Source organism: Bactrocera oleae, chromosome 3, assembly GCF_042242935.1.
Source record: "Bactrocera oleae isolate idBacOlea1 chromosome 3, idBacOlea1, whole genome shotgun sequence".
Taxonomy (NCBI): Eukaryota; Metazoa; Arthropoda; class Insecta; order Diptera; family Tephritidae; genus Bactrocera; species Bactrocera oleae.
In genome coordinates, this window is record NC_091537.1 from 11,727,185 (window position 1) to 11,754,045 (window position 26,861).

Genomic DNA, 26,861 nt, shown 5'->3' on the forward strand with positions numbered 1-26,861 from the left:
GTCGTTTAAAAATTTCAAGCAATTTTCCTAATAGGCTCTGAAAACATCGTTTCGAGAAAAACGTGTTTAAAGTTTTGGCAGCCGATTACACTAAGTTAAAAACGATCATATCTCCGAAACTATTTGCCGAATCTACTTCAAATTTTCGGAGAATATTCTCAAATATACATACTTATGTACATTCGATATATGTATATAGGTATATGCAAAATAAACTCGATTTTTAAGTAGGAACTCACCTTTAATCGTACAATATATTAAAATCAAAATAATTTTTGTAATATTTGTTGTAAAGCTTTTTATTCAATGAAAGTTCTTACGAAGTTATTATGTGGTTCTCATGTTTACAGTACATACATACTGTATTTCGCAGCCGTTTTCACAAAGTTATATACATACAAATTGGTTAGTACTCATATTATTCCATGTAGTTAGCATCTGTGTTGGTGCAATTGTTTTCAATTAATTACTGCTAATGTATTGAACTTACACATGTATGGGTAATTATGTAAGTACATATTATGAATATAACATAAGTAAGGCGTTGAGTTGAAAGTTGTGCCAATTTCGTAATCGTCTAATATGTTTGCTCAATCTATAATTTTTATTTTTTGTAGTTTAGTACATGTTTATGTACACGTGTGGCAAAAAATAGACGTGTATTGTTAGCGATCCGATATAGTATATGTGTGTATATGTATATTTTTTTTGCTTAAGTTTAGCGCTATTTAAAATTCTTTTTAGTACTAATTAAAAGCCTATTTTGGTAATTTCAAATTAATTAACTCTGGTATTTGCACACATTTTTTAAATTTTATATTTAAATTTCGCTGATTATTATATATCAATGAACTTTGACTACGTTTATTATGAAATAAATTATTTCATATTTATATTTTTTAATAATTGATGTTTTAAATACTTTCTTCGTTTATACAGTTATTGTCTCTAAAAATTGTAAATGAAAACGAAACAAATTAAAGCACAAGTATTTGTCTTGTGTCTATAATGAATTTTTTTTTGAACACTAAATAAAGGCGATTTAATTATAAATGAATTTTCTGCTTTCGTAAAAAATATTAAATAGATTTATCATAAATTAAAATAAAAATAGTAGTAATGAACAGTTGTCATTATTGTATAAAACAAAAACAGCTAAATAATAATAGTCGAATTTTTTATAGAATTTTTTATACCTATGCTGCTTTTGCTATAAATTATTTTTATCGAAAGAAATTTTAAACTGCTTTCAAAATAAAGAACACTTCTAAGTTTAAGTACGTTTCAAACATTACGTATTCTGCTAATTCAAGAAGATCTTTGCAGCACTTCTTTACAAATATATAAAGTATAATAAAATAAATTAATTTTCTCGATTTAATTTGCAAGACGCAACTGCAAATAATATTAAAATATTGATATTTTAAAGTTCATATATATTTGCTCAATCTATGCACATAAAAAGTCAACCACAGTTTATAATATTCGAATATTCGAAATTCAAATATATAGTTTGACATATGCAGCATTGCAAGTAATGCATTAAAAAAATTACCATCTGAATTAAAACTGTTTTTTTTTAATCCCTAATACGGTATTAAAAAAATTTAATTATACCTTTAAAAAAGTCTAATCCCACATACCAAATTTAAAAATAAAATAAAAAAATTTAATTCTAAAAACCGTATTAAAAATTTGTTTTTAATTTTTAATGCCAACTATGGGATTGAAAAAGAAAAAATGAAAATTTTAATTTCAAGCATATAATAAAGAATTAAAAAAATAATTTGTTTGTTTTAATACCAAACATCTTGGATTAAAGAATGAAAATCTAATTTTTAATCGCAACATTGTGATTAAAAAATAAAAATTTAATTTTTAACCCAAAAATTAGGAATTAAAAATTTCGCAACCCTGGACATATGCACGTTTTCAAAAATATTATGCTTTTCTAAGCGCTTGTGTACATTATAGAATTTAAGTTAAAACAAAAGTTTAAGTACAAACGTTTGCCAAATTAAGTGTGTTAGCAAGAAATTGGTAACACTGCAAATAAATAATATTTATATCCATTAACATATACTATACCTAAAATTACAATGTTATCAATTTCAAAGTCAAGTTGTTTATAAGAATTGTTCAAATTTTAGTGTACCAATTTGAAGAATATTTTTTAAGTGATTTTATTTCATTTTTTTTTTTGGTTTTTAATTACTACTAGTATAGAGTTCAACTGTTAAAATGTTATAAAAATTATTAAAACTCCAATCATTCACGCCGTAGCCTTAATTGTCTTATCGACACGCGTTTCACTACATTTTCAACTACGCACTATACTAAATATATATATATATATATTTTACACACATTTACAAGTTTATCGTGAGGATTCTCATTGCTATGGCATGTTTATTTTACGCCCTAAGCAGCAGCTTAGCTTTTAATACATACTATTTTTACATGTTTTTTTTTTTACTACAGTCACGTACAGTTGACAGTTGACAGTTACATACTTATAAAATGTTTTACAAGTTCTCAGTTAAAACGAAATTGTACGTTAAAAAACCTTAACATTTTTCTATTGTTTGCTCGGTATATATACATTTTGTTAACAAATGAAAGCCTCTAAAAAATTTACTAAATAAATTGCAAATTAAAATTAAAACGAAAAACACTTGAAAAGACATAAAATTATGGCATTGGAATTGCTAGAAGTTTTTTGTTATTTTTCTGGAAACTATTTAGCACAATTTTTATAGTAGTAGTTTCTTATTTTATTCAAACACAGCCCAGTGTTGCTAAGTAGGTGACGTCTCGTTTTTTCTGTCTATTTTTCTATCGAAGCATAATTTTAGGTGCACAGTGTTTAAGTACTGCATAAAATGCAGCAAAAAGTAGAAGTGTATTGGTTTGCGCTATAATACATTGTTGTTCTATAGTTATGGTGGTTATTTTTAGTTCTTTTATTGCAGTCGCACATTTACCTTGTCACAATGCATTTTAAAGAATTTAAATTTTTGTTGCTAGTGATATTTTAAACAATATACGAAGCTATAATAAAATTGTGGAAAAAGATTCAAAATATGATGGTACTTGCGTATTAAGTCTGCTTCGAAACTAGAAAAATAGTCAACATATTTATTAAATAATGGCATAATGGTGAAAACAAAGGACTAGTCGAAATAATATTATTGAAGTTGTTTGTTATTTTTCGAAATTAAGTATACTCGCTGGCTGTAATAAAGAACTAGTATTTTTAAAAAATTCGTATTTAATAAAAATAATGAAAAAATACTATTTTTAATTTCGAAACTATGGAAATTAAAAAAAAATGCTATTTTGCGAAATTTAGGGATTAATAAATATAATTTAAATAAATACTATTTTTCGAATTTAAACAAAATAAAAAAAATACTATTTTTAAAAATTTCGTATATAAAAAAAAAATAATAAAAACAATACTATTTTTCAAGTTTAAAATAATCAAAATAATAAGAATGCTGTTTTCGAAATTTAGAAATTAATTAAAATCATATAAAAATACTATTTTTCGAATTTAAACAAAATAATAAAAAATAAATGAAAACTATTTCACTTAATCTATTTACTTAAAATCACCAAATTAAGTATAATCGTGTGACATACTTGTATAATTTAACTAAACCATTTCACTTTTCAAAACTTATACTAAATTCTAATACATACACAAAGTTTTTCTTCAATTAACAGGCATTATTGGCAACTAGTATTTCATTGAATTTTCGCTTATAACCTTACACTTACCCACCCATAATTTTAATCTAATCATTGTAACATTTCATATTTGAAAGCCCAACGATTTAGGCGACGTTGCTGTTGCTGCTTACCGCTGCTGCCTTCGCCTAAAAGTCGCCGCTATAGTTGCTTCCGGCGACAATCTCAAATGATACTCTCATCATTGTTGCGTGTCAGCCGAATTGTGGTTGTTGTATTGTTACTGCTGCTGCTGGTACCGCTACTACCATTGCCGCCGCCACTCCCACTGCTACCGCTACGATTTAGAGCGCCACTACCACTACCACCACTGCCGCTAGTCAAAGTGGTTACGACAATACTCTCATCGTCATACAAATCAATATCTTCATCCTCATCATCATCATATTCGGAGTTCGATGTGGAGAGTAGGGCGGTCGTCACTTGATTACGCAAGCCACCGAGCGTGCTAATAGCACCGCCAACACCACCACTGCTGCCACCCATACGGCGGATTTGTGCGCGTGGCGTTAATTTGGGTAGAAGTGGCTCACGCCCGGTGCTATTGCTGCTGCCGCTTATGGTACGTTCGCGTGTGGCCAAAGCGGTATTTTCCCAATCTTCGCCGGTCGGTTCGCACAAGGACTTCGAATGACCGTGCTGGTAAGTCTCCTCGGGGATAGTGTCTCTATATGTATGTGTCACAGTGATGTATTGGTGATTTTTTGGGTTTAGAGGCGACATGGTTAATGGGTGCAATGAAAGAAAATTTTCATTATAGTTATTTTTGGTAATGTCGAATTTATAGCATGATATCGAAATACGTATTCATATATGTACATATGTATGTAGAAACTATTAATTAACAATATGTATGAATATGCCTTTTTATAAAATGTTTAAGCTTATATGAATGAGAACTTTTGATAAGCACAAGAACCAAGCGCTCATGCGAGTAAAAGCAATTTTTTTCTACATCAAGTGGTAAAAAGCCGACAAAATCATAAGCTTTAGTCCGTAAGAACACAAGTGTACAAAGCTTAGCAGCAGCGATGAAAGCAAAGCAAGCCATGAATAATAATATTTAAAAAAAGTTTTTTTTTTATACTATTTTCATACCAATTTTTCGTGTATATAATTTATTGGTAAAAGCAAAAAAAATTTACGAAAAATATAAGAAGCATTTGAAATTACATGTGAAGCTTATTTAAAATATTACAAAAAGTAGTACCATTAGTGGATGAAATATTGAAAGTTGTAATATATTTCTTATGTACACACATACAAATAAAAGTTATAGACGTGAAAAGCACAAGTGAGAAGAAAAACAAGACCAGCAGCAAGTTAGAATAAAAATTTAATAAAGCGCATAGAGTTGAATATAGTATATACAGTTTATGTAAATATATATATATTATCATGCATTAAAAAGAGTTATAACCTATTTGCATAAATAATTAAATATATAAACATGTATATTTACAAAAGTACACTTTATTACAACTCACTATAAAATAAAACCCTTTCAAAACTTAAGACTAAATTTACAATAATAATAAAAATATTGGAATAAAACATATAAAGTCAAACAATATACATTTTGAACAGCTAAGCACATAAAACTTATGTCTAAATAGCATATGCATTGAAATCTTTTAATTGTTTTAGTTAAGTTTTTTATTCATTAAAAAAAAAAACATTTTCGAGCTTTTAATACTGAATATATACTATATTATAAAAACTTAGTAAAACTTGATTTACAACTTAGTAAACGTCATAAGCGTTATTTAGCCTACAAACGTTCATAAAACTTAAAAATGTTGTTGTAGCATAAATGTATAGAAACCAGCTGTATTTAAATATTACATAATACTGTTCGGCTTGTGAGCCCAAATATCACTAACGGACGCTTTTTTAAATTAAAATTTAACAAACAACTTTATAGCTCTGTGAAGACCTAGTTATAGCCTTGGATTTTTTGCAAAATCATTGATAAATAGAGCGAACAAAATTCGTTGTCGCATAGCTGAGCAAAAAAATAAAAAATATAAAAATTTGATTGTGTTGAATGAAATGACCTTCTTAAGCTAAATAGGTAATACCAATAGGTACTACTACTAAAATATATTAGATATTATATTTTTACAAATCAAAATTGTATAGGTATATTATAAAAATACGAGTATCCATACATAATATACATATATTAGTAAACTTATATTGGTTGTTTATTAAATTAGAATACAAATAATACTATTAAAAAATAAATATTTTTTTTTATAAATTTTACTTAAATTACTTACTTTTTAAAAACTAAAATAGGAGGAACTCAGTGTTATGTAGGTGAGTTTCTGATTATTTCCAATTCTTATTGTATGTGTTGTTTGTATGCCACAGTTTCCTCATTTTTTAATTTATTGATAAATCTAATATTTATGTTTTGTTGTTTTTATGTAAAGATGCATAAAAGCATATGTTTGTGCAATGCAGTTTGTGTTTTATTGTTAATTTTTATTTATTTTTTATATTCATATTATCATAGAGATGCTAAACAATTTCATAAACTTTGAATTTTTCGCATTTAATAAATGAAAAATTTACATATATGTTTGTGTGTATATATATTCGTTGAAACTCATATTTGTAGGTTTCATGTGGCTTCGGTAAGGTAAAGCCAATAAGTTTTTTGAGTAAGTTTGATTGATGGTGTAGTGTTAGACACGTTGATATTGTAAATTTATGCTGCAAAAATATAAGGATTGTAGTTTTTAAGAATGGTTAGTCACATACGAGAGTTTTTGTATAAATTACAATAACCACTTATTTTGTGTTAGCTGTCAAAGTGTTATGAATTGCTGTTAAATTATTTGTTAAACTAATTTCCATTGATAAGTTAAGTTGTGTGTTAAAGGTACGCTCCTCTTAATCCTCCTAAATCAGAACGATCATGCAACAAAAATTTATATTCTGATTACTATCTAATATTTTTTTTAAGTTAATTTAACATTACGCAATTATTATTTTTTATATTAGTATATTATATTGTATTAGTACATATAAAGACACATTAAATCATATTTTAATAAACAAGTATGACAAGTACTTTAAGTAATAAAAAAAAATGTATTTAGAAAATTAGCAAAAAAAAATTATTAATTTTTTTCAATATATTTTGTTTATTATTTTTAAAGTCCTGCTATGAATTAATAATTATGGTACTCTAGTCAGTATAATAGTATTTGTAATCAACTTTTGAATAAATTTTAATTAAGAGACGCTGTCATAAAGCACGAATTGTAAAATTGCCTAAATTAATTTTCAATTAATTAATCAATTTAAATTATCTACCGACATAGGTATTAAGATGCCCGTTATTTCTCCAAGTTGATTTTTGTTTTTTGGTCCTTTTTTTCATGCAAACACACCCTGTAGTTTCAGTTTTTGCCTTAAGAGGTTACATGAATTTCACGGCTTCAAAAAACAGATTTTTTTATTATCTTATTTAATTCTAAAACAATTCTAGAACATTGTCCAACATGCTCAATTTGATCCGAAGAATAGTTTTGGAGATACAGCCGTGAAAAGTTGCGCGCTCGATGTCAGCTATAGGTATAGTCACTTAAAACTTTAAACGCGTTTTTCTCGAGACAGTGTTCTTAAAGTCGGTTATCTAGATTTTTACTACTACTCAACCGATTTTAATAAAATTACCATATATTTTACAAGGTCTTAAACGAAGAATTTTTTTTATTTCAATTACAACTAGATATATATATATATATTATATGTAAAAAATAACATCGAGAAATTTTCACCAAAATTTACATTTTCTTGCAAAAACACAATTTTCACTTTTTTTATTTTTCCTTCGTCCAGTACCTAGTTAATGGTCTTAGTTAATACACGTATTTTTTCTTTTTTACTTTTGATGATCCTGTAAGTAGTTCTGCTGTCAACGCGGAGGCAACTTTTTTCTGAGGGACTACCGGAAATGACGTCATAATGGCTAAGTTTTAGTATATTTTCCTTTGAAAATTTCAAAAAATATTTGTAAAATATGTATCTTTGATATAATAAAAAATTTGAAAAAAATTTTTGTTTTCGTTTTTTGCTCGAGCAAACCCGTGTTAACCCTTGAAAAACATTATTCAACGTAAACAAGCTTCTATTTTCAATTTATCTAAAAAATGCTTAGGTCATTTGATGTATACTTTATTATGTTTTTATTGAATAAACCTGTAAAACCTTTTTGGTAGAGCGAAAAATTTTGTATTAGAATATCATTTTTTTAAAGTTGTAGGTTTCTTTGCTCTATGCGAAATTTAAAAAAATTTATTTCGGACAAAAACTGAAATTTCAGGCGACGTCTACAAAAAAAATCCACTTGTAAAATACTGAACATTCTAATGTGTATATAAAAAAAAACTTACATCGTTATATACTTAAATTATATATTTTCATTATAAGAATATTTGCTTATGAAAGTGAATAATTAATATAATATAATTTCTGATTCTAATATTATTTAGCATTTTACAGCTACTTTCACTACAATAAAATATACAATAAGTCCTACGTATTAAATAAATCTTAACAACATAACATTTCTTATCTTCTTAAAAAAAAATAATTTCTAAAGTAAATTCATTAGTAGGCAAATAACATAACCTCAGTTCTTAAATTAAAATCGCAAATGTTTAGGTAACTTTAATTGATATTTGCAGCTACATACTACTCGTACATGTAAATACTTATGTACGCAAAGTATACGCATTTCCTATAAAAGTACTAAAACCTATGTGTAAATTCACCAAACTTCTTCCACGCTTATTTTATTTACATATTATGCATATTATGTCTTCGTATGTAATGTATGTATGTATGTATGTACATGTTTTACTTAAATTAGCATTTTATGCATTTTATAACGGGTAAGCGATTTACTCGTACAGCTGGCTGTAAACATTTACAACTTTTATGAAATCGTTTATTAAAAGCATTTGCATGAACCTTAAAGCAGAAGAGCAACTACAAGTACTAATAGCTGATATGGCTATTGTCAATTATTGTTGAGGGTGTTGTAGCGTTTGAAGAGTCTGGGGTGGCAAAACAAATGGTTGTTGGAGTAGCAGGAGCCTTTATGGGGGAATTATTAGTAGTAGCTGTAGTAGTAGTTGTTGTTGTTGTTGTTGTGGTAGTATTGATAGTAGCAGTAATGATGGTGTTGGAAGCATTATCAGAACTTTTAGTAGCTAAACTGGAAGTAATATAATTATCTATTAGAGTAGTTGCATTGTTAGTCGGAGTGGTCGTAGCAGTGGTCGTTGTAGTTGTAGTTTTACATATAGTTGTATTTATAGCAGTGGATTTAGTGGTAGTATTATTAGAAGTGGTTGTGGTAGTTAATGCGGTTGCAATGTCTTGTAATGTTGAATTAAATTGCAAAACTCTACTTGGCCTGCGTCCAGTTACAATAAGTCTGTAAATACAATACAATACATACCAAACAACACACAAATTTACCGTTATTTATTGCATTTTAACGCACTCAGCTAAAGTTTGATTATCGAAAAAAATTAGAAATAATACACATGTAGGTTGCTGTTGTTTCCTTTAATGCAGATTAGAATGAAAATATTATCGAAATGCCACAAAATCATTTTACAGTGTAAACTTAGTAATGTTTGCACGTAGAGGTGTGTGTGTCTATGTGGCACGTGTGCGAATTTTAAGCGTGTTGTGTTGAAGTTTAACTATTTATAGTCTATATTTTCTAGACGCTAGAGTATCCAATCAATTAAAGTATCAATACTTTAAATATGTGACAATTTATATTTTTTGAAAATGATTGCAACTAATTTAATACACCAGATTATGTCCAGAACATTGAAGTCATTCTGTATAATATATAATAATTAAGATCAAATTTGACACGGACTGGTCCATTTATACTGTACGTGTTAAGCGAATTGTTAAATATTGTTTGCTTAAATTGGTACAACCTTTTTATATAAACGTATGAAGTTTGATCTCCATATGTCGATTAGTGTGTGCTTGACAGCTGTTTGTTTATGTCCCGGAGTGCATCAGGTGATTTTTACTATGAAAAAAAAAAACATTGAACAAGGAAGTTTGTTTGACATTTTGTGTTTCCAATGGAATCACAGCTATGGAAATCAACGAAAATGTTGCAGAAGTATTTTCGAGAGTATACTTGATCACCAACACAAGCATTTGAGTGGCATAAAGCATTCAGTGTAGGTCGTGCAGTCATTTAAAACTTGCGTCATACGAGTCGTTCATCCTCTTCTGTTAATGGCGAGAATATCAATATATTATAGAAACAGTGCTTGGACATCGGGGTATTGGCATCAAAGAATTAGCAGAGAATCTCAAAATCTTTATGGAACGAGTCAACAGATTTTGGTTAATGTTTTGGGTATGAAGCGTGTCAATGCTAGTGTCGTACCCAAAAACCAAAAAGTGCCGTTTCATTCAAGCTATATTATGACGGACTTTTTGGCCAAAGATGAAACGAGAGTCATCGCTCTGCTGCTGTGTTCACCAGTTTTGGCTTCTAGTGGTTTTTTTCTGTTTTCGAAACTAAAAATCCGCTCCGGAGAGCGCGTCATGGTTCTATTGCGCCAATAAATATTGCTAGACGAACTGTTCACATTGTAAACAAACAGCTGCCAAACACACACTAATTGTTATATGAAGATCAAAGTTCACACGAACATAAAAGAAAAACGAAAAAATATTTATGTTTATATGGATAGGTCAATTTTGTGTGTTAGGTACATCAGTATAAATTTTTATAAACTAACCAATCCAAATTTAATATGGTTAATACTACTACATTCAATCTTAACCTTAAATAGTACAGAATAGTTCGCCATATAAGTAATTAACACAAATCTTAAGCACAACTAATCGCAAGATGCTTTTAAAGGAATGTTTATGGAATTTATCAGTTAATCTAAGCAATTCAACTAATTTATTCATACAAGTATGTTAGTTCTGAAGAGGGTAAAAACTATTTAGTATGACTGTAAATAAAAGTAGTTATATAAGAAATGTATCTTCAAAAAAAAACAATCAATTTATTTAATATGCTCTAAAAAAGTTTTTAATGGATTATTTGGTTTTCCTATATAGCCAAAGAATTTTTGAAAGCGGTGATGATATTTTCAATGTACTTGTATGGCTCAAAAAAAGCTTTAATAAATGGTTTCTTGAACCTGTGTAGCAAAAAAAAAAGAAAATTAAAACTGTGCTGATAATATAATATAAATAATAAGTAATCCTGAACACTCATATTAAAATAATATGAAATATACAAAACTTGCTGGCGCTATTTGCGTTAGTAACAGATGAAATCAGACTATGATTATGATTAATTGGCATAAATTCTTTTAATTAATTGCGGTTTTATTTATGAAAATTTATTATGAATCATCAATAATATAGTTGAGCTTTGAGCATTTTAAAATGTTTTTAATTGTATTAAATAAAAAGTAGTGCTATATTTTACAATAATAATGATAAACACACACAAACAATTATTAATAACACACAAATATTATGCAATAATCAAGCTACTATCTTAGTGAAATGTAAAATGATCAGCAAATTAAACTAAACTAAAAACTAATTTGAAGTTTATACAAGCAAATTGTATGGAAAAATATTTACTAATAACATGACTAAAGGACTAAAGTAAAAACAAACATTAAAATGTGTGTAAGAGTGTGTTTGGCGAAAGTGGAGCAACTAAATAACACACAAAGAATTGTGCGTCGCAACTTATATTCTATACTTACCCACTTAACTCCAACATTGAGCCACGCCGCACATTACGCCGATGGCTGGCCGTAACCGGGAAGGGTCCCGAATGCGCTAAATCGCCTATATTAATACCGATGCCACTATGGCCGCCAGATGTGCCGACCGAAATCGATTGTGAGCGCTTATCAAGACGAGGATTCGAATGCGGCGGCTGTATTAACGGTATCAGGGGTAGGCCACTAATCAATGCATTTGCCAATGTGGGATCTGAGCCACGTACTGAACTAGCGCCATCTGTATGATCGCCCAGACTGCTGCCGCCCCTCGAGCCGCAACTCTCACGTCGGAATAAACCTATGACAGACTTAGGCTGTTTAGGTTTGTTTATACCACCTTTTTGTGTTACATTGTGAAGGGGTTTGATGATGGGTTGTGCATACGAATGGAGTTTGTTTTTTATTTGTTCGATATTCATATTTCATGAGAGTGTTGGCGTTCGAGTAATATTATTTCGGTTTTTGTTTTAATATATATTATTTCATTTTTTTAGTTATCATTTTTAGTATGGTTAAGGTGTTAAGTTTCGAAACATAACATGTCAGGGGTAGACAGTTGCATTAACATTATTGCCATTATTATTTTATATTTGGTTTTTTGTTTGTTTGCATAACACACATTCAACGCAGTTTACGTGGAAGAGAAGAACATAGAGGAAATCGAAAAAGGTAAAAAAGAAAGTTAAAATAAAATAAAACACAACATTAGCGGGTGTTTACAGAATTTTGACAATTGGTGCTGTAATACATAAGAATAATTTCATACGTAATATTTCCAAGCTACTCTCTAATTTATCATATTATTTGCATATAATTTTTCTCACACACATTGCTGCATATATACACTTTTCCAATATTTCTTTTAGAGCGACTAGATAGTTTTAGTTAAGAGAGTAAACTGAAAGCGCAAATAATAATAAATAACTTAAATCGGGAGTATATAAAATGCATGCAACATTTTGCTTTTAATGGCTACTCGTGTTAAACATGTATATTTGTATATGCATACTTGCTACTTTTATTATTAAAGATCATACTTAAAGTAATTTTTTTGCTAAGCTGGAGTTACGGAACCATATATGTACATAGGTAGGGGCGGAGTTTGTACTATATAAATTTAAGACGGATCTCATTTTTCTGGCAACGAACGCCGCTCATTACTCAAAATACAGATTAGCGTGGTGCACTACTTTCATTTCTTTATTGTATTTTATATATGTAAATCTATTAATAAGAACACCCAAATTATGAAATTTAGCTCAACAGCTAAATAACAATATACATATACTATTTTTTCTTATCATACCAAGGTTGCCTTTTATATTTCTGGTTTATAGAACAACAAAAAATGTTAATTATCATAAATCGCTTTCTTGTTTTTAAAAACATTGCTTGAAAGTGCTTTGTACGCGAATAACTTTTGTTGGATTTGGCTCATCTGGAAATACCCATAGAGTCGACACGATTCATTACCTGTCACGGTGTCATAGACGTGTGTCGAAGCACCGTTATCGCATTTCTTAACATTTCTCTCGACCAATCGACACGAGTCTTTTTTTTAACGATTGACCAATTGTGTGGGATACAACATAAACAATTTCTTTTATAATCAAATGTTCATATTAAATGTGTGCTAGTCCCACTAATGCCTATAGTTGTCTCAATCTTGCAATATCAGTTTGCGCACTGTTTCTACAACCTTGATTGAATTCACCATATCATCGACAAACACTGGCCTTTGATCCAGCTTCATCGGCAAATTAAGTTCATCGTGCACATTAATCCATGTTGAAAGTTGTAATAAAAAATAATCGCGCAAAAATGCTCGCGATTTAATTCCATAATTCCATTTTTTGGCCCAGATGAATATTTTAAGTTACTGTAAACAACACAAATGTGTATAACATCAAATTTGTCAAACTGTACGATAAAGTTGTGAGTTGCCAGATTGCAACACCGGGGTTGTCAAATCCCGAAATATAAAAGGCAATCTACGTATAATGATCCAATAATTTATGCTTGGTAATACTATATTACTTTTTTTGTATTAATGTGCATATGGTACAATTTTGTACCGGAGGGATGAACATATTGAAGTACGTGGAAATTTTAGTCATTGGCTTCTCAAAACTCAACACATTGGTTTCATATTTTATGTACACATTCTGTGGCAAATTTAGCAAATATTTTTCGCTAATCCCACAGAAAACTATCGAGTATAATACAATGTTATCTCTTACTTTATACCTATAATATATAATATTATCTCTCTCTTTTAACTTTCACATCTAACAATAAAAAGTATAGATTTTTGAGTATCAGATTAATATTCTACTTAAAGGCTATGCACATACATGCCGTCTATTTTTTTTATAAATAAAACATTAATTTATATATATTTGTATTTAATTTCATGACTAGCAGTTGTACCTATATTATCAAAAATAAAGCAGAACATACCTAAAAATGTGGCGCTGGGGGAATTGTAAGCCAAATACTCCTTATTCGAAGCCCAAGCGGGGAATTCGTTCTGCTGCACTGCATCTGTCAGTTCGTCTCCCTGCCGTTTCCACGGCAACTGCGATTCTGTAGCGGTAGGTGTTGCTACACGGCGTTCACCATCTGAATCACGTGAGATATTGTGATCCTCCTCGGGTATAGGATTTTCGGCAACTAGTTTGAGTAAAATTTGCAATATTTGAACTTTTGAATTTGTAAATGGAACAGCACCTTATTTACATAAACTAATTGAATCTAAGCATACCAATAAATATTTGTACAGTTATTTTGGTTAGATAAGCTTAAGCTTAATAATATTCATAAGTTAATAAGGCAGTTGGCAAATTGCATGCGAGATCGGCAACAAAAGATTAATTTGCTAATTTTTTCATAAATTTTTCGTTTAGTTACATGAGTTTTGTCACTTGACAGCCAGTATAACATTACTTATTTTAGTTAGTATGTTAATTTTGTTATTGCTGCAAACAAAAATATAAAATACGAAACATTTTGTGAACCAAAAATCAAAACACGAAAAAAAACAAAACATAATTGAAACGCTAACTTATAGCCATGCACAAAAATGCCATGCTCGTAGTAATTGATGTGTTTGGCATAATTACTGAATCATTCATCAAACCGATTGGATTTTTAAATACAAACGCGATTTGGATAATTATCGTTTTTACATTGGCAAAAATAGACGATGGGCATAATTTTGGTGTATGTTGCTAATTTCTTTAAAATTCTAAAGTAATGACTGAATGATTATTTCATCCATTTATTAGTATATTAATATACAATTAAGGTCAAATTCGAATGGTATTATATGAAATATGAGGCAAGTATTAGTATTGGCAAATAATGTATATAAAATATATTCAAGGCTGCCTTTGCAATTCTTGGTCTGAACACTGAGATCAACTGCTTCTACAATACATTATACCCTGTACAAGGTATATTCAGTTGCTACGATGTTTGTAAAACTCAGTAACGTCGGAGACCCTATAAAGTGTATATAAAAATGATCAGCGTGATGAGCTAAGTCGACTTAGTCATGTTCGTCTGTATATATATATGAACTTGTCAGCTTCATCGCAAATTTTCCACCCGTCCTCTTCTCACCAAGAAGCTGCCCATTTGTCAGAACGGCCGCTATCGAAATACTATAGCATATAGCTGACATACAAACTGAACAACCGCAATAAAGTGCTTGTATGGCAAACATTTTAATTGATGAGATATTTTCACGAAATTTAACATGGGTTATTTTCCAAAGCAACGGTCAATTTCCGACGAAATTGTTTAGATCGAGTCAATATAGCGTATACATAGCTGTCATACAAGCTGAGCGATCAAAGTTATTGTAAGGAAAATTTTGTATTTATGAAGGGTATTATAGCTTCGGTGCAACCGAGTTTAACGTTTTTTCTTGTTATTATATTTTTCGCAGTCCTAACTGTACAACACTAGTTGAGAAACTTGTTTATTTTTGATATTTTAAAATTAGTTCAAGTAAGAATTATATTCTTGACTTCAGCTAACATTGAGGTTACTAGTTATTTATTTATAATTTAGTTTATTAGAAAAAAGTTCATCTAGCGTCTTTTAGTTTCAAAACAAAACTCAAAATTAAAGTTTCAAGTTTTTAGTTTTCCATAAAATTTGAATACCACAATTCCATGCGGCATAATAAGTATGCTAGTTATATCTGTTATCTAATATTAAAAATGCCAGTTCTATAGTAGAACATTGTTTTCAATACTACACAGAAGATATTTTTCATGAGGCTTCGCGAACTTCTTAACTATCTTGTGGGATAACCACAGTTTACATTATTGACAAATGAAAAATTAAAGACTTTTAGGTTATATACAAATTTTGGATTCAAGTCGAGAAAGATTTTAGTGAATGATTATGTTTTCAAATGCGTCGACCCGTAAATATATATATGAAGTTATAACAGTAATGGAAATTTTATTTGTGTTGTATGGCAGTGTCTACTCTAAAGAACAATGCATAAATTTAAATTATTTTATAAGCCAGCTATGCAAATATTCGTACAAACTACTTGAAAATCCAAAGTCATATTGCCATTGCATAATTCACTAAATGCGCTTTGTAGAAAATGGGCGCATGCGCAATAACCAAAATGTATACAATTAAAGTCGAAGATGTTTTTTTTACAAATTTCGTATTGATGTTTGGGAAACTGATCGTTTTTGTATTTTTTTTATTAATTTTAAGTCCAATTGTGTAATACACCTTTTTTGATGATATTAATTGTAAAAATATCTATTTATGACACATGATATTAAATGACATTAGTTACAAACGATTCTTCGTTCTATAGGCACCACAACTTGAATTTCTTATTAAAGTATAGATGGAATGAATGCTTTTGATTACAACAAACATGGATTTTCTGTGAAACCGTATAAGTAATTACAATAAACTCAAATATTTAGGACGCAGAAAAACAATTAGTGCTGCTAAATATTTGCGCCTAAAGCAAATACATAACCGTGAGTTGTATATTTTTTGTATATACAATATAAATAAAAATGGAGAAATGAACGGAAATTTGGTAATGAAAGAATATGTTTATGTTTCGGAAATTATACAAAGCCAAATAATTTTTTGAACAAGAATAAACTTTATCAAAAGAATAGTTTTTGAAAAAACAGCCAGTAACGCCAAACGTTTTTGAGCAACAGTTTACACAATGCGTGCTTTTGGCTGGCGGTAGTTTCGACGCGTTTTCGAAAACATATGTATGTATTTTTACACTAAATTGCAAAGGCGAAATCTACATAGTTTAATTTGTTTATCTGTAGCAGTGGCTACAGGTGGTAGCTGTAGTTGTTATAAGCCTTTACCAATACACTGGTAGGAACGATCCCGTCGCCAAGGCAAAATCGATTCGGCCGCTGTCGGACCCACGTCGGGTGTTAACAATTTCTCAGGGCTGCCATTCTCACTCTTTGATGTAGAATAATGTTGTACAATGCGCGCCTTTGATGCATCGAAACCGGGTAAATTCTGTATGTGCGCTATAAGTGAATTATTATTGGCTAGATCCGAGTCCGCTGTATATGTTTCCAAATGTTTATTTTATATGTTTTATGTCAAACGTGTTTTTTTTTTTTAAGTCCAATTGGTTTAGGTTGGCATTTGTATTTGTTGTTATGTGGTTATCATAAGTTTCCCAAAGTGATTAATTTTTATTGTGTTTGAATTTGTATGCGTGTTTAAAAACATTCATTGCGGTTGCCAATTGAATTGATATATTTACAGTATTTTGCAACATCTCAAATCGTTAGATTAATATCAATATTTTTTAAGTAGTACGTGGTAGCGTTTGTTGCAATTTTTTTTTTTTTTTTTTTTAATTTTAGAAACAAATGAAAAATATAGAGAAGTGTTTGTGAAAAAAAAAGAATATTTTTGTTAGATTTTTAATACTGTTACTTTTGTAATAGAAGGGTTAGTAAAAATTTATAAAGAAACTATGAACTCATATCAAATTTCAAAACAGGCCATTTCCAGTTATACAAGAATTTGTGGCTACAGAATTATATTAAATAAATATGTGAAATACAAAAACAAAAATAATAAAAAATTTTAAGTTTTTTAATTTATTAATTTTCAAAAATATAAAAAATGTTAAAGGTTTTTAAATTTTTGTGTTAAGCAACAAGAAATGTGTATTCGTCTAATAACAATTAAAAGTGAATTAAAAAGTGAATATATTGTGGTAATCAGTGAGAAGTACATTTATTGTGACAGAATCACAAGAAGAAAGAACTGCTACAAACAAAGTTGAAAATCTAGTTTTTAATCCGAAATTTTTAATCTACAATCTTCAATTTATAATGTCAAAATCAGTGTTAAAAATTGAAAAAGTATAACGAAGCACTGCTCTAAAGTATTTAATACGAAGGCACTGCGCGTGATTAAGTTCATAATGGTACAACGCAAAGTACGCAAGCGCGAAAAAATATATATTCAAAATAAAATTGTTTTTTTTTTTTTTTTTTAAATTGCTAATTACAAACTTGGTATTCAAAATTTTTAATTTTTCAATGCGGCATTTGTTTTAAAATTTTTTTTTTTAACTTGTGTTTGGCATTAAAAATTTAAAAAATAATTTTATAATAAAATTTTCGACATTACAAAATAGAAAAAAATTAATTTAAATGTTATTTAAATTATTTTTTATGCATGTTATTTGAGCTCCGATCCTAATCTCGAATTTATCTACAAATATTAAAAAAAAAACAGCGTGATTTTGTGTACTTGATACAATTTATGCCTCTAAATCTGGAAATGGTCTGATTATAACTTAAATTTTAGTTACTAATTGGTATACTATTATTCGTTTTTTGTTTAAAAATCTTTTTTTTTTGCGAATTGCTAAATTTTTCGTTATCATTGTTATTTAATTTATTGCCTATTAAAACTGAGACAGGAGTCTTCACGGCATTTATTTGAAATTATTTCCGAACTGTTACTTTAACGATATGCGAGTTCGAATGAAAGTGGCATTTTTGTGTAAAAGAAAATGCTAATAAAAATCAAGCTATGAAAACATATATATTACTTATGTATATATAGGTCCACATTGTAGATATGCCATATACTATGTGATTTGTTTAATTTTATAATAAAAATAAATATAATCCGCTCAAAATAGACATTCAAGGTAACATAAATTTAGAACAAGCGAAAAGTTAGTGAATATGTTCAAAACATAATTAAAAATAACAAACTACAACTGCTCAGCGTTCTGAGATGTGGAAAAGAAATAATTGAAGTCAAAGGTCAAACGAATATTTTCGCGATTTTCAATAAAACGTTAAGTTGTATCAAGAATTAATGCAGACAAAAGTTGTAGACCCTAAAATTATCAATAAAATATATGTCAATACTTTTTTCCTAAGGCCTAGCGCTTGATCTACAATTTTCGTCTTAAGTAATTTTGATACTACTTACCGTTAAGTTAAAAATCGCGAAAACATAAATATTGACCTTTGAACTCAATTATTTGTTATCCATATATCGGTACAATGAGGAGTTGAAAATCGCAAATTAAAAACAAATATTGACCGTTTTTTCCACATATCGGAGCGATGAGGAGTTTTAGTATGATATTTTTAATCTTGTTATGAAAATATTTACTAACTTTTCGCTTGTTGTAAATTTCTGTAACTTCGCTCTTATTTTTTTGGCTAATTCGATCGGACTAATATTAAAATCTATTATATTATATAAAATTATTCATTTTTCAAATATAATGGCATATGCGTACAAGATGCAAATATATTTTCTGATGAAAAATTTGGAAAATCATAATTATTCAACTAATTTGGACAAATGATAATCGCATTATGTACGAGTACTTGTACTTAGCAAACTCTTAATTAATATAATTTAATATTTAAAAATGTTTAATTTAGCAAACTAAAACGAAACTGGGTAGATAAAATTTCGTAAATTAAGAGCAACAATAAGCGTTGATGTTGGGTAAAAGTTTAACAAAGTTATAGTAGAATATTAGCGTTTATGCTGTTTATTGTAGTAGTAGAGGGTACATAAATTTGATCAACAAATTGCTACATACGCACACACACACACACACACACAGTTTACACCGCCAACAAATATATGTCAACGATTCATCAGCAAGTTGGTGTGTGTGTATGCGTGTACACTAGCAAATACATTATTTAAATCAAATCATAAAATGTATTTTACAAAACTATTCTTTAATAGTATAACAAAAATGTTACTAAACAAAAATGCATTCATTGCATATGTACATATGTAAGTGAGTGTGTACTTACGCGAAGACTTTGCTGTAAATGTCAAACCGTCATCCCAATCTTCGCCGCTCACCACTGTCACCTCGTTCAGTTTACTCAGATTTTCTTCTCCTGATTCATTGAGAACATCGTTAATATAATCTTTATATATGCAAGAATATTAAAAATGTATGATACATGATTTTATATGTGTTTGAGAGTTAATGGGCATCCGATATGTCCGCAAAGGCGTGCAAGTAAAAAGGAAAGCAAATATAGGGAGAGAGAAAATGTCGCCAATATGTAGTGAAGTTCTAAATTTTTGGATAAATGCCAATTAAATATGCTAAGTATTAATTTTTTTTTTAATTTTTTTTTTTTTAAATTTATTTTATATAATATATAAAATATTTTGAGAAAATATATTTAAAAATTAACTGGGTAGGGAAAATTGCGCGTTGAAATTGCAATGGTTAAAATTAGAGTAAAACTGATTTGTAGTGAAAACTCTTGGGCCGCAATTTTTGAAATCATTTGAGTATATACATTTTATGCTAGCTAAAGGAAATTTATAAAAAGTACTGTTTGCTAAGGTAAATTTTATTAAATTGGAAACGTTGTGTGCACATTGAAGAAGGCAACGTGCAGTAAGTTTTTTTTAAGGAAAAAGCAGTGCCTGAATTGAAATGCAATAATTGTTTTACTTAAAGCCTATACATTTTTTTGAAAACTTTGAAACTTATTTAATCTTAATTATTTAAAAAAATATATATAGTTTAATATTTAAGCCATTATGGGCTATTTTAATATGCATGCAGCCTTATGATGTTGCAGTAGAAAGTAGTATAAATATTATTCCATATAATATTATATTATAAAAGTACTGTAGTACTATTGGCTTTAGTTTGAACTAAATTAGAAGCGCAAACGGTGCGAAAATAAATTCATTATAACAAAAAAAAATTGTTTTTTGCTTTACGAAATGCCCCTAATTTTCATAAAGATTACAACAGAGATTTTCAAAATATTTTATTCCTCTAACAAATAACTGCTTGCAGCATTTAATAATTATATATACTTTTTATATTATTCAAAAAGGCTGAGTTCTAATTTAATTCCACTACCCTTTAAAGTTTATAATCACTTGAAAATCGATTTTTTTTATTTAATTTACTTTTTGGCACATTTACCTATTTCTAATCTACGATATTTGTTAAGTGAATTGTGATTATGTTTTCTGATTAGAATTTTGCGAAATTGATGTTTCGTTTTGTTCGTACCATGCGTAAATTGTTTCGTTGTGCCATTCTGTTGGAAGTCGTGGAATGAGACGTGATTCTGTTTAACACCGTCTGGTTGCTGTAAATAAAACGCTTCGTTAGTCATACTCGTATTTTAAATAGCTACTCATGTATGTACATAACTACATATATATGTATATTTTGTAGTACATAGTTGAATATTTATAAAGTAGCGGCATACCTTACTCGTGCCTCGTTTGCTGCGCTTGTGATGTTTCCGATCATTGAACATTCGTCGGAAGTTCATTTGCATTTTGTAATTTACCTGTAATGTGTTTTAATTAGAAGTGAATTTAAATTATTATGAGAAAATAGCTATGCAATATTTTCCAAGTGAATGCATTTTGTTGCAACGCTTGTGAACGATATTTATAGGTATACGGATATCTTTTATCTACAATTTGTACAATTAGCACATGGATTTTTGTTATGCAGTGGTGCAAGTTAACATTTGCAGAGATTTGTCAAATTGCGTTTTTTGTTTTTTTGGAGTTTGGGTTAAACTTCTACTTTTATTTGGTGACTTACCTGCGTAGACAAATCTCTGTCGTCTACTGCGTGTCGGCTATAACTAAGGCGGCGGTGCTGTAAAATAAAAATGCAATTTACAAGGTATTAACGACACGTTTTTGGTTTGAGTTTCGGTATTTTGCTTTGTAGGGAAAACACTAGGCTTACACTAAGAATTCAAAAATTAGTTTTAGCTTGCAACAACTAAGCTCCTACGAGTATTCAAAGGAAAAAAGTAGCAGGAGAAAAAATTTTGCTATACATGTAATAAAATACCAAAAATATTATTAAATATTAATAATTATTAATATTACCAAACTTTCACTGATATTTTATTTATATTATTTTTTTTTTAACTTTACGTATTCAAAAAATAACCATTTTAAATGATTTTAAAAAGCATTTTTCAACGCAATTATATTCGTATATAACAATAACAACATATAACTGGTATGTAGCAATAAAAATACTAGTTATTGCAAAGTTGTGTTACTGAAACAATACATGTAAACTAAAAACAGCTCTGTTTTTGAAAAAGTTTGGCCATGTATATATAAAAATAAGTTATTATAGCCGTCTTTATTTAAATAATTTGAAATTATTATCATTGACATTTGAAACTGATCTAGATGTTATTATTATTTTTTTCTAGGTTTTTATAGAAACAATTAAATTAAACTGAGAAATTGTGTGAAATAATATTGTGCATATGAAAGCTTTGATTTATATGTGATCTAACAGTGTTGGTGCAAATTTAATAAGAAGACTCCAAATACAAAAAATAACACAAGTGAAGAACATATTTTTGCAGTGACACTGATACTGATGCTAAATCGATTTTCTTGATGCTTTGATAATTACCAATCGACTGAACCGCTGCTCGAACGTTTTAGTCTCAGAAAGTTTTCAACTTTTTATGTGCAACGTTGTAACACCGTTAACGATTTATGTTTTTTTAAGAAATATGAACAAACATTGGTTCAGCCAAAGTGGTAGCGAAAAGTCAAAAATAATTTTTTAATACAGTTTTTTGTTTACAAGTAGAATAAAATGTCCTATTGTTATCGTCGTTTGCACTTTGTTTATAATATATATGCAAGAAATGGTGATAAATACACTTATTAAAATATATATATTTTACAGATAAATATAGTTAAAAGTTTTGAAAAAAATTACACACAAACACAATTTTATAAATTAGCTGTTAATTAATAAGATATTTTTAAATTATTTTTTATTTAGTTCAACACATTAAATTAAAAATTTTTACTAAATATTTTAATATTTGTTTAGCATATATTTTATTAAAATTATATTATAGACAATTTATTTGTTTATTGATAATTTTTATAGGAGCTTTGGATAAGATGTTAAAAAAAAACTGACAACAATTAACAACCAACAGAGAAAGTAGCAATAGTAAATGGATGCAAATTGTTTGTAAATAGTAAAATGACCAATTTTAGCCATACCATTTGCATCGATGCCTGTTTGTAAGGTATTTTTCAATTTTTATAATTGACATTGAAGATAGTTAGATTTTTCAGCATTTTAGTTTCGATTTCCCGATTATTTTCAGACAAATTCGTAAATATATAAATATATATATATTTTTTTTTTATAATTTCGCCAATAGCGATTCGTTGAAACATAAAAAGAGAAAAGAAAACATTTCAATTTCGGCGCATAAATTAGATCAATATTAATACACTTGCTATTTTTAAATTTAAGTAGTACATATACAAGTATGCATAGTATGTATGGTATGTATATAAAAATAATATACCTATGTACATAAATAATAAAAGCTGTATATGACGAGTAAAAGAGTGGTGTGAAGAAAATTAATGTATGTGAAGCAATAATGCAAAATTAATAAGTCTATATTGAATAATATGTTTGTATGTTTACACGTATATACGAGTATTGTATTGTAAATCGGTGTAGTTTGTACTAACTTCAGGTATACGCTATACTACAAAACTTTAAAAAAGAAAATATATAAAATATGAAATTGTTTAAAAATATAATACAAACCCTTCTATATGGTTTCAGCTCCTCGGCAAGCAGATGGTGTATTTTTGCATCTGTAAGATCCTTCTTCGACGGATTGTAGTCCAACTCATGCATATCAAGATTTCGTGAGCAACTATTGTCCAGATTGGTAAGGCTTGGACTAATTTATAGAGAACGAACAAAAATTTCAAAATTTGTTTTAAGTTATCAAAAATTAATATTTTGAATGTTTCAAAGGCATGGAAAAGGCCCTCAATATGTATTTTGTTTTCAAAATCTGTATTAAAATTGTGTAAAATATTAATTTATTTTTTAAAAAAATTATTTATTATATAATCATTTTTAATGACTTAACTTACAAAAGCGTAATAGATAAGTGTTACCGTTATTGAAAATTGTTTAAATTTAGTAATATATATGCTTATTGCACTCGTACCTAAACCATGCCTTTTGAAAATCCATAGTTTTAATGAGATGAATTTGACATAAGTAGGTAAATAATATAGACAACCAATAGGCAATGTGTGAGGTGAAAGGATATCTTAAGTGTTCAACGTAAAGTTAAAGTTCAAGTAGTTCATACAATATTTATTCAAAAACATAATAAAGTAAACGAATTTTAGTTACAGTGCATATTTTATGGAAATTTTTTATAAACATATTTCTGTGTTTAAGGATTTATTTATTTTTTATGATTTTTTGTTATAATTTTCTTGTTTACATTTTTTATTGAAAGAAAGATCAACAAAAGAAAAAGTTTTGGCTCACGACTAAAGCTTTTTACATAAGGTAAAACTATTAAATTTAACTACTGTTAATTAAGTTATTGTTTTAAAGGCAATTATTCAGAAACAATTAACGCAACATAGCTGCAATTCTCTTTGTGAAAGCGTACATATTTCACTTTTCAAAAGGTAAGAGGAAAGATTTACTACCTACCACTATTTTGGTTGTAAATATTTAAAAGACGTAAAAGGTATATTCATTCGAGAAAACTTTGGGAGCATAATACACAATAGCAGCATGCTAATGTCGGCTATTAGCCGCTTTCGATACGCAACTGGAGCACTGCTTGTTTATCAATGAATTTACTTCTGAAAACAGCAAGTCTAGCTAACAGTTGTTGACTCAATGCGTATTTGCACAAGTTTTCGGCGAATCGAAAGCAGCTAATATAGTATGTAGATTAAGCCAAGGTTAATATAAACCATTACAAACGCTCAAATTGTTTGTTTTGCTGTGAGTGGAAATACGCTGCATTCAATGAGATGGAATAACTAACGGTAACTTAAGCTTGTGATTTTAAATAATCAAAGAGGGGTAATGATAATTTAGAAATACAATACCAGGGGAGCTGTGAAAACTCAACACTAAGCTTACGCACGCTATTGTAATTCAATTAAATTTTTTTTACTACATATAAATTATAAATTAATTTCAAAATTAACAAACTGAATTGCTAATTTCTATAGCACCAGAGACACATGCCAGCTAACAGTAATGTCACTACAACCAAATATTATTAAAATGAAAGTATTAAATTTCTACGGGAAATAGTATTTAAAAATCCAAATAAAAACTGAAAGCAATTTTAATTGTAATTAAAGTTAAATCCATCTCACAAATTATATATTTTCAATTTTTTTTTTTTCACGATAGTTACACATGCACATATTTCTGTTTTTTGTTTTTCTTTTCTGTGAATTGTTCCAAAATTCGTTTACCATGTTGTGTAAATAGTTGGTGGTGCCCACCTTCCACCAATACAATTACTGGTGTAATTTCGAAACAGTGCACTCATCGATTCGGTGGCCGTTATTTGTCCAATCGTAGATGGATTACGACGCATTACTTCCATAGCATCACGCATTGTCAGTTTCGAATAGGTTTCAATGATTTTAGGTTCAGCACCCTATATAAATAGTTTATTAGTTTATAGTTAATTAATTTATTAATTTTCCTACAAATAACACAATATCAAACGTGTTTTTTTTTACCTTTAAGTCTCTGATTACCAGTGGCCGGATAAAGCGGTTATCAAAACGCTTGAATTTATCACGTACATTATAATTGCCAGTCTTGCCAATAATATCTTCAATTCCAGCCATTAAATGGTCCATGAACTGTGCGCGTTTGAAGAAATATAATTTTTACACATTAAGATAAGACTTTTTTCTTTGCACTTTTTGCTAAATAATGCATTTTTTATTCGTTTAGTTACGCAAATTTATATTTTTGATTGTAGTGTATATGAAACTTACGCGTTCGTGTATGCGTTCATTCATTGTCGGCTTTCGCTTGCTTGCTCGCTTCACATTTAACATCTTTACCAGCGGCTTTATCGTTATGCCTTGCAGGAAAACGGTAAAATAAATCACTGCAATTGTAGTTGTCACATACATATCCTTCTGCTTGACAATTCGCTCATCAACCAGCAACACTAATGCAAAGGCGACCGCACCACGTAAGCCGCCATAGGACATAACAAACTGATCGACACGTGACAACTTGTGCAATCGGAAACGATTCGCTAATGCAGATAATATCACAACGCCTGCAGAACATAAATGGTGAATACAATATACATATGTATATACACATACGATATATGGTAAATCAATACATTTAAACATTAGTTTAAAGGATAATGGGAATTCTTACCGAACACACGATACACCGAACAAAATGTGATAGTCAACAGCACAAAGGCAGTATTCCACACGTGATTATTATTGACTGTTGCTACACCAAGGAACATGAATATGATTGTTTCAGATGAACTGGACAACATTTTGAGTGCGTATTTTATTGTTGTATGTGATTTTTGTGAAATATTCGCTTCAACATAGTTTTTCATTGTGATGCCACAGAAGGTAATGCTGAGGGACAATTAAATTTACATTTACTTGTGTGTAATGTTAACGGTACGTAATGAAACGGTTTTTACTTACGCTAGAATACCGCTCATATGGAATATTTCCGCATTGAGGTATGCCAAGTATGCCATTACGAAGATGAATATCGGTTCAATCACGCGCACATGATCGGTGAAACGCGTCACCAAACCAGTAAGGAAGCCCCAAATGATGCCTGGAAGAAGAGAGAAGTTAATATAAAGCTTGAACTAACTAATATACAGTTATTAACATATACGG

General features: G+C 28.9%; 1 protein-coding gene and 1 long non-coding RNA gene across 6 annotated transcripts in view; one reads left to right on the plus strand and one right to left on the minus strand.

The window, feature by feature from the left end:
* Nucleotides 1–272: 272 nt before the first annotated feature.
* Nucleotides 273–26,861, minus strand: part of Nhe2 (Na[+]/H[+] hydrogen exchanger 2) — a 44,568-nt gene continuing 17,979 nt past the window's right edge. Inside the window, exons 6-20 of one of the 5 annotated variants that reach the window (XM_070107500.1) lie at nt 26,658–26,796; nt 26,368–26,585; nt 25,968–26,260; nt 25,704–25,829; nt 25,461–25,618; nt 23,728–23,866; nt 23,163–23,177; nt 21,709–21,765; nt 21,362–21,445; nt 21,160–21,238; nt 19,922–20,011; nt 16,955–17,164; nt 14,037–14,249; nt 11,556–11,913; nt 273–4,420 (exon numbers count right to left, since the gene is read on the minus strand). In XM_070107500.1, coding sequence (XP_069963601.1) covers nt 3,919–4,420; nt 11,556–11,913; nt 14,037–14,249; nt 16,955–17,164; nt 19,922–20,011; nt 21,160–21,238; nt 21,362–21,445; nt 21,709–21,765; nt 23,163–23,177; nt 23,728–23,866; nt 25,461–25,618; nt 25,704–25,829; nt 25,968–26,260; nt 26,368–26,585; nt 26,658–26,796 — 2,681 coding nt within the window. In that variant the 3' untranslated portion in view covers nt 273–3,918. Of the gene's footprint in view, nt 4,421–6,427; nt 9,212–11,555; nt 11,914–14,036; nt 14,250–16,954; nt 17,165–19,921; nt 20,012–21,159; nt 21,239–21,361; nt 21,446–21,708; nt 21,766–23,162; nt 23,178–23,727; nt 23,867–25,430; nt 25,619–25,703; nt 25,830–25,967; nt 26,261–26,367; nt 26,586–26,657; nt 26,797–26,861 lie in introns of those variants that run through there. The other 4 variants (XM_070107498.1, XM_036366462.2, XM_036366464.2 and 1 more) reach the window with 4 other exon arrangements.
* On the plus strand, nt 21,442–23,896 carry LOC118681529 (uncharacterized). The gene is made up of 3 exons (XR_004977263.2): nt 21,442–21,555; nt 21,616–21,792; nt 23,746–23,896. It is a non-coding gene; the product is annotated as an uncharacterized lncRNA (long non-coding RNA).